Here is a 13,884-nt window from a genome sequence, read left to right on the forward strand (position 1 = left end):
TACTCTAATCGGTTTCTACACTACTCTACTCCACCCTACTCTAATCGGTTTCTACACTACTCTACTCCACCCTACTCTAATCGGTTTCTACACTACTCTACTCCACCCTACTCTAATCGGTTTCTACACTACTCTACTCCACCCTACTCTACTCGGTTTCTACACTACTCTACTCCACACTACTCTACTCGGTTTCTACACTACTCTACTCGGTTTCTACACTACTCTACTCCACCCTACTCTACTCGGTTTCTACACTACTCTACTCCACCCTACTCTAATCGGTTTCTACACTACTCTACTCGGTTTCTACACTACTCTACTCGGTTTCTACACTACTCTACTCTATGCCTTCTCCCATTTGTGTTCTCTTTTAGTTTTAGTTTTTGTGATTGGTATTGATTTAGTATTTACAAAATTTTGGGGTTGGGACTTGAACATGTAAAGGACATTTATCCATCAGTTTGCTGCATGGTTGCCTTGTGAATCTTGTCATTTTCATGGGCTCCTTCTCTGGTCTAGTTTCTATTCGAGGTGTGGTTGCCTCCCAGGTAAAGCCAGTTGGTTTACTCTGTTTTACACACACTCACAAACATACTCCTTCTCTCTCTTTCTGTCTCTCTCTCTTCCTCCTTCTCCCTCTCTCTCCCCCTCTCTCTCTTAATTATTTCCCCTCTATCTCTCTCGCTTTCTTCCTCTCTCCTTCTCTCTGTCTATAGGGGAGTCAAGCAGGGAGCTGGGCCCCCCTCCTTCGGTGGATGAGGCAGCCAACACATTGATGACACGGCTGGGCTTCCTGTTGGGAGACAAAACTAGTGAGGGGCCAGACGGAGAACATTACAGCATGGACGAACCAGACAATAGACAGGTGTGTGTGTGTGTGTGTTTGGCCATCCCACAATGCTAACCCCTCCTCTCTCTACTACTGCTATCACTGAGGAAATGGTGCTGGGGAGGAAAAATGTCTCTCCATATTCATGATATCTTGAGATTCCATTCTGTGTTCCTCTATTTCTGATCCCATTTGGGAAACACCATTTTTTTTTTTTATGTTTTATTTAACCTTTTATTTAACTAGGCAAGTCAGTTAAGAACAAATTCTTATTTACAATGACAGCCTACCCCGGCCAAACCCTGACCCGGACGACGCTGGGCCAATTGTGCGCCACCCTATGGGACTCCCAATCACGGCCGGATGTGATCCAGCCTGGATTTGAACCAGGGACTGTAGTGTCGTCTCTTGCACTGAGATGCAGTGCCTTAGACCGCTGCACCACTCAGGAGCCCAGACATACCTGGGATGTAATGACTTCCCTTTACCTGACAGTTTGATGAGCTTCTTGTTTACAGCCTGTTGCTATACATCTCTGTAAGCCAAGTCCACAGATAAAAAGAAACTCACTAAATTGCACTTTACATTCCCAATTTGTCAGTTTCTCCAAGCATAAACTCTTCCGCCCTAATTAGGCCATTATATAACAAAGTTCCTAGATTATTTATTCAGCTCGACACATCAAAACTTCAAAACAGTTGTCATTCGTTAATATATTCCGCTACTTTAGTGTGCTGATAACCAGCAGGTTGACTTAGCCTCATATTTCTCTCACCACTGACTGAACCTCGGCTGCTAAATGGCTTTTAGATATGTACATGTACAGAGCCTTCAGAAAGTATTCACACCCCTTTACTTTTTCCACATTCTGTTGTGGGATTAAAATGGATTTAATTGTAATTCTTTGTCAACGATCTACACACAATACTCTGTCAGAAAAATGGAAGAAAAATGTGAACATTTGCAAAACGTTTCTGAAAAATAAAACGCTAATATATCTTCATTAAATTAGTATTCAACCCACTGAATAGACCTTTGGCAGTGATTACAGCTGTGAGTCTTTCTGGGTAAGTCTCTAAGAGCTTTGCACACCTAGATTGTACAATATTTGCACATTATTCTTTAAAAAATGATTCATCCTCTGTCAAGTTGGTTGTTGAACATTGCTAGACAGCCATTTCCAAGTCTTACCATAGAGCTGATTTAACCCTTGTATTGTCTTAAGTGTCAAAAATGACCCGCCACTATGTTAAAATTATATTTTTTCAGCTTGAAATTTTATGACTTTTCCTAGAGTGACCCCAACATTAGAAAAAGTGAAACATCGCCTTTTGTTCATATTTCCATGAAAGTTGTACCCAACATGGTACAACGATTGTCTTAGGGTCCTTTTTCTTACCTCCAAAAGAGGAACAAGAATGTGGTCCTCCTGATCACAATGCACAAAACGGCTGAGATCGGTGATCGTAAGGACAGGAAGCCAGCCATCATCCTGGACTACAACACAACAAAGGAGGTGTGGACAACCTGGACAAGGTGATTGGAACTTACAGCTGGAGGAGGATGACTGCCCACTGGCTCCTGGTCATCTTCCATAACATCATTGATGTGTCCTCATACAATGCCTTCGTGATATGGAACAAGATCAACTCTACCTGGATGTCTGATAAGCGGAACAAGAGGAGGGTGTTCCTGGACCTGCTGGGAAAGGCACTTGTAACCCCACACATTCAAAGAAGGAAGTGCCTCCCCCGCACAGCAGCCTCTGCAGCGCTTGTGAAAGCTGTTCAAGGGGCTGAATCTTGTCCTGATCCACCTGAGGCTGCAGCTGGCAAGAGGAGGAGATGCCAGTTCTGCCCCCCAAAGAAGGACTGTAAAACAAATACTATGTGCTGCACATGTGAGAAATACATCTGCAAAGTCCATGCACACACACTTGCATACTGTCCTACATGTGCTAATTAGAGTTGATTGATTTATGTTCTTCACATTTTTGTAACTATTATCTTATTTTATTCATATTGATTGTTGTTGTTTATACACCTTGTGGGTGGGGGCAATGGTTAACAAAATGGGACAAGACTAGTATTTTGTAGTTGAATTCCTCATTGTACATGTAATGGAGTGTGTAACTGGCTGCAGGGAAGTCAGGGGCAGGAGAGCAGAAATGGGTAGCAAACGGAGCCCTTTATTGAGGCGAACAAAACACGGCACTCAGAAAACTAAACACACACGGGTTACAATAACCCGGCGCAAACCAGCCTGGAGTACACATATATTTACACATAACAATTACACACACAGACATGAGGGTTATATGCAAGACGAGTAATGAGGGAATGCAAACCAGGTGTGCGGGGAAAACAAGACAAATCCAATGGAAAATGAAAGGTGGATCGGCGATGGCTAGAAGACCGGTAACGTCGAACGCCGCTCGAACAAGGAGGGACCGACCTCGGTGGAAGTCGTGACAGTACAGTATATAAGAATATGTTACTATGTTGCCAAAAAAGTTCAAGACTGTTATTGTTTCTCTTCAATAAAATGCAATAAAAACTACTTTATGCACATTTCTGCTACTTTCTTAGGCTACACAAGTGCTATCTCTTGATAAAAAATGTATTTTTATACATATGTAGTACCTTTAGCAATAATAATAATAATAATAATAATACAACTCTACTTTAGTAAAGAAAACAATTATGACAGGTGTGTTGTAATAAAAACGAGTGGTGTCCACTGATTAAATGCAGTCTTTCAGCATAGTGAAGAGGGAAAACCCAGATATTCACAAAGTTTGTGATGAATGACAGGTTGTTTCTTCATGCAAAATAGATTTGGGGTTTAAAATTCAATTAAGCTGCTTTATTTTAGGGGTTTGGTGAAGTCTGGTCATTTTTTACCCTTAGGACAAGGGGAGTATACAGAATATTAAGACTACACAAGGGTTAAATCAAAACGCTATCTAGGCCACTCAGGAACATTCAATGTTGTATTGGTAAGAAACTACAGTGTAGATTTGGCCTTGTGTTTTTGATTATTGTCCTGCTGAAAGGTGAATTCATCTCCCAGTGTCTGTTGAAAAGCAGACTTTCCTCTAGGATGTTGCCTGTGCTTAGCTCTATTCCGTTTCTTTTATCATAAAAAACTCCCTAGTCCTTGCCGATGACAAGCATACCCATAATATGATGCAGCCACCACCATGCTTGACAATATAAAGAGTGGTACTCAGTGATGTGTTGCATTTGTCCCATATATAACGCGTTGTATTCAGGACAAAGTTAATTTCTTTGCTACATTATTTGCTGTTTTACTTTAGTACCTTATTGCAAACAGGGTGCATGTTTTGGAATATTTTTTATTCTGTACAGGCTTCCTTCTTTTCACTCTGTCATTTGATCCATCCTCAGTTTTCTTCTATCACAGCCAACTATGGACCTGTTTTAAAGTCACCATTGGCCTCATGGTGAAATCCCTGAGTGGCTACCTTCCTCTCCAGGAACTGAGCTAGGAAGGACGCCTATATCTTTGTAGTGACTGTGTGTATTAATACGCCATCCAAAGTGTAATTAATAACTTCACCATGCTCAAAGGGATATTCAATGTCTGTATATATTTTTTCTCTCCCATCTACCAATAGGTGCCCTTCTTTGGCATGGGCGAGCACTGCAAAATAAATGCACACATACATGTTATTCAATCATTGCACCCACACTTCTCATGTGCGTCAACGAACGTCTGCATAGAACGCTAAAATAGAACTTGGTTCTATTTATGGCGCTTGACGCGCTGCCCTCTCCCATCTCCTCATTGGTTTAGCTAGCTAGCTAAATTGCCATAGATGTTTAATGCTTTTCGACCTGTCCCCAAATTAATATAGATGGTTCAGAGTTCATTTTGATTTTTCAACCTGCAGACGCACGTGCACGACAGGTGTTGTCAGCATGTGAGGGACCTTACAGATAATTGTATGTGTGGGGTACAGAGATGAGGTAGTCATTCAAATATCATATAAACACTATTATTGCAACTTATTATGTGACTTGTATAACACATTTTTACTCTTGAACTTATTTAGGCTTGCCATAACATAGGGGTTGAATCCTTATTGACTCGAGACATTTTAGCTTTTCAATTTTTATTAATTTGTAAACATTTTAAAAAACATAATTACACTTTAACATTATGGGGTATTGTGTGTAGGCCTGTGTCTAATTTAAATTCAGGCTGTAAATAAAACAAAATGTGGAAAAAGTCAGGGTTGTGTATACAGAAAGTATACTTTTTCCACATTTTGTTTTATTTACAGCCTGAATTTACAGCTCCAGATACTCAACTAGTGTAAAGATTTTTTTTTAAATTTTCTTTTCTTTCAAAAACAAGGACATTTTTAAGTGACCCAAAACGTATACACACACTACCATTAAAAGGTTTTGGGTCACTTAGAAATGTCCTTGTTTTTGAGAGAAAATAAAATTTAAATAACGTCAAATTGATCAGAAATACAGTGTAGACATTGTTGATGTGGTAAATTACTATTGTAGCTGGAAACGGCAGCTTTTTTTATGGAATATCTACATAGGCGTACAGAGGGCCATTATCAGCAACCATCACTCCTGTGTTCCAATGGCACGTTGTGTTAGCTAATCCAAGTTTATCATTTTAAATTCTAATTGATCATTAGAAAACCTATTTTGCAATTATGTTAGCACAGCTGAAAACTGTTGTTCTGATTAAAGAAGCTGTACAACTGGCCTTCTTTAGACTAGTTGAGTATCTGGAGCATCAGCATTTGTGGGTTCGATTACAGGCTCAAAATGGCTAGAAACAAATAACTTTCTTCTGAAACTCATCAGTCTATTCTTGTTCTTGGAAATGAAGGCTATTCCACATGAGAAATTGCCAAGAAACTGAAGATCTCGTACAACGCTGTGTACTACTCTCTTCACAGGGAGAGTAGTACACTCTGTCCAGTGTCTGTGTTCTTTTGCCCATCTTATTCTTTTATTTTTATTGGCCCGTCTGAGATATGTTTTTTTCTTTGCAACTCTGCCTAGAAGGCCAGCTTCCCTGAGTCACCTCTTCACTGTTGACGTTGAGACTGGTGTTTTGCAGGTACTATTTAATGAAGCTGCCAGTTGAGGACTTGTGAGGCATGTTTCTCAAACTAGACATTCTAATGTACTTGTCCTCTTGCTCAGTTGTGCACCGGGGCCTCTCACTCCTCTTTCTATTCTGGTTAGAGCCCGTTTGCGCTGTTCTGTGAAGGGAATAGTACACAGCGTTGTACGAGATCTTCAGTTTCTTGGCAATTTCTTGGCAAAATGACCTTTTTAAGCAGACACCCTGCGTTCTCTACCTCAAACCTAATTAGAGAGAGAGAAAGAGAGCGAGAGAGAGATGGCCGGTCTACCATGGCAGAGGAACATCAAAGCTCCAGGCATTAACAGTTTCTGACAGAGAGTACACAGTGGCAGAATACCAGAATATGGTGACTGACTGATTAAGGAAAGCTTTAACTATATACAGACTCAGTGAGCATGTCCCTGCTATTGAGAAAGGCCGCCATAGGCAGAGCTGGCTCTCAAGAGAAGACAGGCTAAGTGCACACTGCACTTCCTAACCTCCTGCCAAATGTATGACCATATTAAAAACACATATTTCCCTCAGATTACACAGACTTACATTTAAAAAATAAAAAATACATCTAATTTTGATAAACTCCCATATCTATTAGGTGAAATACCACAGTGTGCCATCACAGCAGCAATATTTGTAAACCTGTTGCCACAATAAAAGGGCAACCAATGAACAAACACCATTATAAATACAACCCATATTTATGTTTATTTATTTTCCCTGTTGTACTTTAACTATTTGCACATTGTTACAACACTGTATATAGCCATAATATGACATTTGAAATGTCTTTATTCTTTTTGGAACGTTTGAGTTTAGTGTTTACTGTTCATTTTTTATTATTTATTTGACTTTTGTTTATTATCTATTTCACTTGCTTTGTTAATGTAAACATATGTTTCCCATGCCAATAAAACTCCTTGATTTGAATTGAATTGAGAGAGTGTCATCATGATGAAATGACCCCCCTGGACTGAATGGTGGAGAGTTGTGGTGTTACATGTTGCTTTAGCTTGATATATTACGGAGTGTATAGGTATGGACTGACGCAGTGTGGCTAACCAATTAGACTGGTGGAGCATGCTAGCTGTTAGTGGTGTTATACTGTAGTAATGTTTTGCTGTAGTGGTGTTATACTGTAGTGGTGTTTTCCTTTAGTGGTGTTATACTGTAGTGGTGTTTTCCAATAGTGGTGTTATACTGTAGTGGTGTTTTCTTTTAGTGGTGTTATACTGTAGTGGTGTTTTCCTTTAGTGGTGTTATACTGTAGTGGTGTTATACTGTAGTGGTGTTATACTGTAGTGGTGTTTTCCTTTAGTGGTGTTATACTGTAGTGGTGTTTTCCTTTAGTGGTGTTATACTGTAGTGGTGTTATACTGTAGTGGTGTTTTCCTTTAGTGGTGTTATACTGTAGTGGTGTTTTCCTTTAGTGGTGTTATACTGTAGTGGTGTTATACTGTAGTGGTGTTTTCCTTTAGTGGTGTTATACTATAGTGGTGTTATGCTGTTGTGGTGTTATACTGTAGTGTTGTTTTCCTTTAGTGGTGTTATACTGTAGTGGTGTTATGCTGTTGTGGTGTTATGCTGTAGTGGTGTTATGCTGTAGTGGTGTTATGCTGTTGTGGTGTTATACTGTAGTGGTGTTATGCTGTAGTGGTGTTATGCTGTAGTGGTGTTATGCTGTTGTGGTTTTATACTGTAGTGGTGTTATGCTGTAGTGGTGTTATGCTGTAGTGGTGTTATGCTGTTGTGGTTTTATACTGTAGTGGTGTTATGCTGTAGTGGTGTTATGCTGTAGTGGTGTTATGCTGTAGTGGTGTTATGCTGTAGTGGTGTTATGCTGTAGTGGTGTTATGCTGTTGTGGTGTTATACTGTAGTGGTGGTATGCTGTAGTGGTGTTATGCTGTAGTGGTGTTATACTGTAGTGGTGTTATACTGTAGTGGTGTTATACTGTAGTGGTGTTTTCCTTTGGTGGTGTTATACTGTAGTGGTGTTTTCCTTTAGTGGTGTTATACTGTAGTGGTGTTATACTGTAGTGGTGTTTTCCTTTAGTGTTGTTATACTGTAGTGGTGTTATGCTGTAGTGGTGTTTTCCTTTAGTGGTGTTATACTGTAGTGGTGTTATACTGTAGTGGTGTTATACTGTAGTGGTGTTATGCTGTAGTGGTGTTATACTGTAGTGGTGGTATGCTGTAGTGGTGGTATGTTGTAGTGGTGTTATACTGTAGTGGTGGTATGCTGTAGTGGTGGTATGCTGTAGTGGTGGTATGTTGTAGTGGTGTTATACTGTAGTGGTGTTATAGTGTGGTGTTATACTGTAGTTGTGTTATGCTGTAGTGGTGTTATACTGTAGTGGTGTTATACTGTAGTGGTGTTATACCGTAGTGGTGGTATGCTGTAGTGGTGTTATGCTGTAGTGGTGTTATACTGTAGTGGTGTTATACTGTAGTGGTGGTATGCTGTAGTGGTGGGATGTATAGAGAGATATGTAAGAGAGGTTCATTAAAGAATGTAGGGAATAGGGTGCCATTTTGGATGCATTCTGTGACTCATCGTTGACCCCTGTGCTCCCTCTATAAAGTCACATTTCCTTACATTTACATTACATTTACATTTAAGTCATTTAGCAGATGCTCTTATCCAGAGCGACTTACTTACCAAATATATATATATAAGGAAAGTAAGGAAATATGGGAATATGTGACTTTATAGAGGGAGCACACATGGCAGGGGTCAATATATATATATATATATATATATGGTAAGGAAAAACAGCTAATGTTGGGTTTTTTATCCATGAAAAGACATTGAGCCCCTCAAGGGCGGCAATATGAGGATACGAAATGATACGTTTTTCTATTACCCTTAAATCAATATACAATAAACCTTCAGTTGGGCTGCAGTAGGTAGATTCTTACAGTAGCTGAGATCTCTTCAGGATAGCTAAAGCCTACTGACTGAGGGAAGAGGGTAACCTTTCTTTATCTCCAAAAAGACGGCCATTAATTGCCTCTCCCCTCTCCTTCCCTCCACATCCCCACCTCTTCTACCTCTCCTCCCCTCCACATCCCCACCTCTTCTACCTCTCCTCCCCTCCACATCCCCACCTCTTCTACCTCTCCTCCCCTCCACATCCCCACCTCTTCTACCTCTCCTCCCCTCCACATCCCCACCTCTTCTACCTCTCCTCCCCTCCACATCCCCACCTCTTCTACCTCTCCTCCCCTCCCCATCCCCCCCTTCTACCTCTCCTCCCCTCCACATCCCCACCACTTCTACCTCTCCTCCCCTCCACATCCCCACCACTTCTACCTCTCCTCCCCTCCACATCCCCACCTCTTCTACCTCTCCTCCCCTCCACATTCCCACCTCTTCTACCTCTCCTCCCCTCCCCATCCCCCCCCTTCTACCTCTCCTCCCCTCCTCATCCCCACCACTTCTACCTCTCCTCCCCTCCACATCCCCACCACTTCTACCTCTCCTCCCCTCCACATCCCCACCACTTCTACCTCTCCTCCCCTCCACATCCCCACCACTTCTACCTCTCCTCCCCTCCACATCCCCACCACTTCTACCTCTCCTCCCCTCCACATCCCCACCTCTTCTACCTCTCCTCCCCACCGCTTTCCTCCATCTACCTACCACCCCTCCACCTACCACTGCTCTACCCCTCCTCTACTCCTCCCCTCCACCGCCCCACCTCTTCACCCTTCCACCCCTCAACCCCTCCATCACTCCTCCCCTCCACCTCCCCACCTCTTCTACCTCTCCACCCTCCACCTTTTCACCCCTCCATCACTCCTCCCCTCCTCCTCCCCAACTCTCCACCCCTCCATCACTTCTTCCCTTCCTCCTCCCCAACTCTCCACCCCTCCATCACTTCTTCCCTTCCTCCTCCCCACCTCTCCACCCCTCCATCACTCCTCCCCTCCACCTCCCCACCTCTTCACTTCTCCTCCCCTCCTCCTCCCCACCCCTCCACCTCTCCACCCCTCCGTCACTCCTCCCCTCCACCTCCCCACCTCTCCACCCCTCCACCTCTCCACCCCTCATCACTCCACCTCCCCACCTCTTCACCTCTCTACCTCTTCTCCCCCTCCTCCAACTCTCCACCTTAGCAAGGCAAAGATCCAATGATCAAAGTTCAATCCAATTCTACTGTGCTTTTTAAGGTCAGATGGTCAGACTAACACACAGAGGAAGCGTCCCAAATGCAGTGCACTACACTACCTATGCAGTGCACTACATTTGAAGTATTGCACTATATAGGGATTAGGGTGCCATTTGGGACTTATCCAGAGTGCGCTAGCCCAGCAGATAGAGGTTTTGCTGCTTACTGTGTGTGTATGTTTTCTGCTAGCCTCTCACAGACCTACCCAGTTGACTGGCCTCTTCCATACGCTGAGTACAGGGGTCAGCTCTCACTGGGCAGTCTGCACAACTCCATGACTGTACTGGCCCCAGCCCAGGCCCAGCCCATCTCGGGGGAGGGGAGGAGACGGGGATGAGAGGGAACACGTAACAGGCACCATGCAACCTGACTGACCTGGCTCTCTGCTGTCCTATCACTACAGCTCTGACCAGGAAGACCAGGGATGGTCTGAGTGTTTCAGTTACTGGCTACCAAGGAGGCTAAGCAGAAGTACAGTTGAGGCTATGGGAGGGCGTGTGAGGGGAAGCCAAGTCAAGTCTATTTGTCAAATGCACATGATACACAGTATAATGAAATGCTGACTACAGGTTCACCTCTCAACAATGTGACATAATAATGAAATGCTGACTACAGGTTCACCTCTCAACAATGTGACATAATAATGAAATGCTGACTACAGGTTCACCTCTCAACAATGTGACATAATAATGAAATGCTGACTACAGGTTCACCTCTCAACAATGTGACATAATAATGAAATGCTGACTACAGGTTCACCTCTCAACAATGTGACATAATAATGAAATGCTGACTACAGGTTCACCTCTCAACAATGTGACATAATAATGAAATGCTGACTACAGGTTCACCTCTCAACAATGTGACATAATAATGAAATGCTGACTACAGGTTCACCTCTCAACAATGTGACATAATAATGAAATGCTGACTACAGGTTCACCTCTCAACAATGTGACATAATAATGAAATGCTGACTACAGGTTCACCTCTCAACAATGTGACATAATAATGAAATGATGACTTCAGGTTCACCTCTCAACAATGTGACATAATAATGAAATGCTGACTACAGGTTCACCTCTCAACAATGTGACATAATAATGAAATGCTGACTACAGGTTCACCTCAACAATGTGACATAATAATGAAATGCTGACTACAGGTTCACCTCTCAACAATGTGACATAATAATGAAATGCTGACTACAGGTTCACCTCTCAACAATGTGACATAATAATGAAATGCTGACTACAGGTTCACCTCTCAACAATGTGACATAATAATGAAATGCTGACTACAGGTTCACCTCTCAACAATGTGACATAATAATGAAATGCTGACTACAGGTTCACCTCTCAACAATGTGACATAATAATGAAATGCTGACTACAGGTTCACCTCTCAACAATGTGACATAATAATGAAATGCTGACTACAGGTTCACCTCTCAACAATGTGACATAATAATGAAATGCTGACTACAGGTTCACCTCTCAACAATGTGACATAATAATGAAATGCTGACTACAGGTTCACCTCTCAACAATGTGACATAATAATGAAATGCTGACTACAGGTTCACCTCTCAACAATGTGACATAATAATGAAATGCTGACTACAGGTTCACCTCTCAACAATGTGACATAATAATGAAATGCTGACTACAGGTTCACCTCTCAACAATGTGACATAATAATGAAATGCTGACTACAGGTTCACCTCTCAACAATGTGACATAATAATGAAATGCTGCAATCTCATTGGAATAAAAATGTAGTACATTTAACAGAAATATAAATATAAAAAGGCACTCAAACTCATTTACAGTTGAATATTTACAGTAGGATATTGACAGTGGGATATTGACAGTAGGATAATGACAGTATAATGTTTACAGTAGTACATTTACAATAGGATATTGACAGTAGGATATTGACAGTAGTATATTTACAGTAGAATAATGACAGTATAATGTTTACAGTAGGATATTTACGGCAGGATATTGACAGTGGGATACTGACAGTAGGATATTGACAATAGGATGATGACAGTAGGATATTGACAATAGGATGATGACAGTAGGATATTTACAGTAGGCTGTAGGACAGGATGATATTTGCACAATAAAACAGTTTTTTTAAGCACTTCGGCAAGGGATTTTACCTCGAAGTCCCTCATACCCCCCTTAGTGAACTGAGCGGCACCTCTACCTTTGACCTTACCCCATAAACACAGTCATTATTTGAGTGAGTGAGTGAGTGAGTGAGTGAGTGAGTGAGTGAGTGAGTGAGTGAGTGAGTGAGCGAGCGAGCGAGCGTGTATATTAGCCATGCCAGAATTCTTCTCTCCCTGTGGTGCCCTCTCTGAGCTGACATCAGGGAAGGGCACGGCAGGGGGTCACAGTAAAATGTAACAGGTAACATCCAATGGGAGGAGGGCCACAGCAACATTGTGACAGGCTCTGTCCAATGGGAGCAGGGCATAGCAGGGTCAGGAAGTGTTTAAAGCTCTCTCTCTCTAACTCAGCAATGCTGTGGAATCATTCTGCTGCTAGATATAAAATGGAAGCTTCAGTACTGCTGGTTCCTGACAATGATAAACCTACGCAGAACCCTATGGAGACTCAACATGTGACTACTTCCTCCTTTCCTATTGATGTGGCCTCAATTGTGTTGGTGTTCTGGGCTGTGTTGTAACTAGTACTGTCATCTGACTCTTTGTTCCTCCTCCAGGGCCTGGCTGCTAACCAGAGGCTCAGTCCATGCTCCACCCTGACCAGCAGCACAGCCTCCCCCCCGGCCGGCTCACCCTGCTCCACCCTAGCGCCTGGCGCTGATGGTGCCATGCCCACGGGTAACCAGGATAACAAGGACCACGCCTACGGATCTGTCTCAAGCCCCACCTCCACCCTGGAGAGCCGGGACAGCGGCATCATCGGTGAGGGGGATGGACTATATACACACACATATGCACATCGTAAGAAACGCACACGCGCATACACACTCAAAACACACGCACACACTCAGAACACAAAACCCTGTTTATTCATTAGAGAAAACAGGACACAGTATATCAGAGAACAGTATATCAGTCGGATAGCTGTTCATGTGCAGAATACTACAGACATTTACATGACTGGTTGTGTTGTTGGGTCATTGAGCATGGGTCATTGAGCATCGTAGCAAAGGCAACTCTAGCCCTTGATCATGACTCTCAGTTCCATTACATTACACATAATGGACGAAGGTGTCTGAACATTAACATACAACACTTGCATTACGGTTTTGGAAGCATAAGGACCTTATCTTTCATATTAGCAAGTATTAATTTTCTAGAAAACAAAACGTTAAAACACCTTTATAGGGTTAGTGTTCCCACATGGCCATATCTCCATGTTACAGTGCATGTTTACTGAAGACAGACGGAAGACAGAGGGACGACCTGTGTTAATTAGCTATCTACAGTAGCATGTTCCGAACACCTATGTGTAATGGAAGAAGGCCACCAGAAACTTGTTGTCACTGAAATATACTATCGGCTAAAATTGTGATAAAACCGGTTAAAATGTAGTACAGTAAGTGTGTATTTTGCATTTGTGAAATTATTTGGATGTAATATGAAAGTTAAGGGCTTTATGTTACAGACCTATATCCTGCCCTGTGTCATGACGTTGGCCTCTTTGGGTACAGGGAGGACAGTTGACCTCCCCCCCTTTGTACCATCCCCCAACCTACCT

At 42.4% G+C, this 13,884-nt stretch overlaps 1 protein-coding gene across 1 annotated transcript in view; it reads left to right on the plus strand.

Moving 5' to 3' along the window:
- Positions 1-13,884, plus strand: part of LOC115152867 (protein TANC2-like) — a 411,487-nt gene that overhangs the window by 272,356 nt on the left and 125,247 nt on the right. The window contains exons 7-8 of the mRNA XM_029697757.1: positions 720-868; positions 12,881-13,085. Of these exons, the coding sequence (XP_029553617.1) occupies positions 720-868; positions 12,881-13,085 (354 nt within the window). The remainder of the gene's footprint in view (positions 1-719; positions 869-12,880; positions 13,086-13,884) is intronic.

This window comes from Salmo trutta, chromosome 18, assembly GCF_901001165.1.
Source record: "Salmo trutta chromosome 18, fSalTru1.1, whole genome shotgun sequence".
Lineage (NCBI taxonomy): Eukaryota > Metazoa > Chordata > Actinopteri > Salmoniformes > Salmonidae > Salmo > Salmo trutta.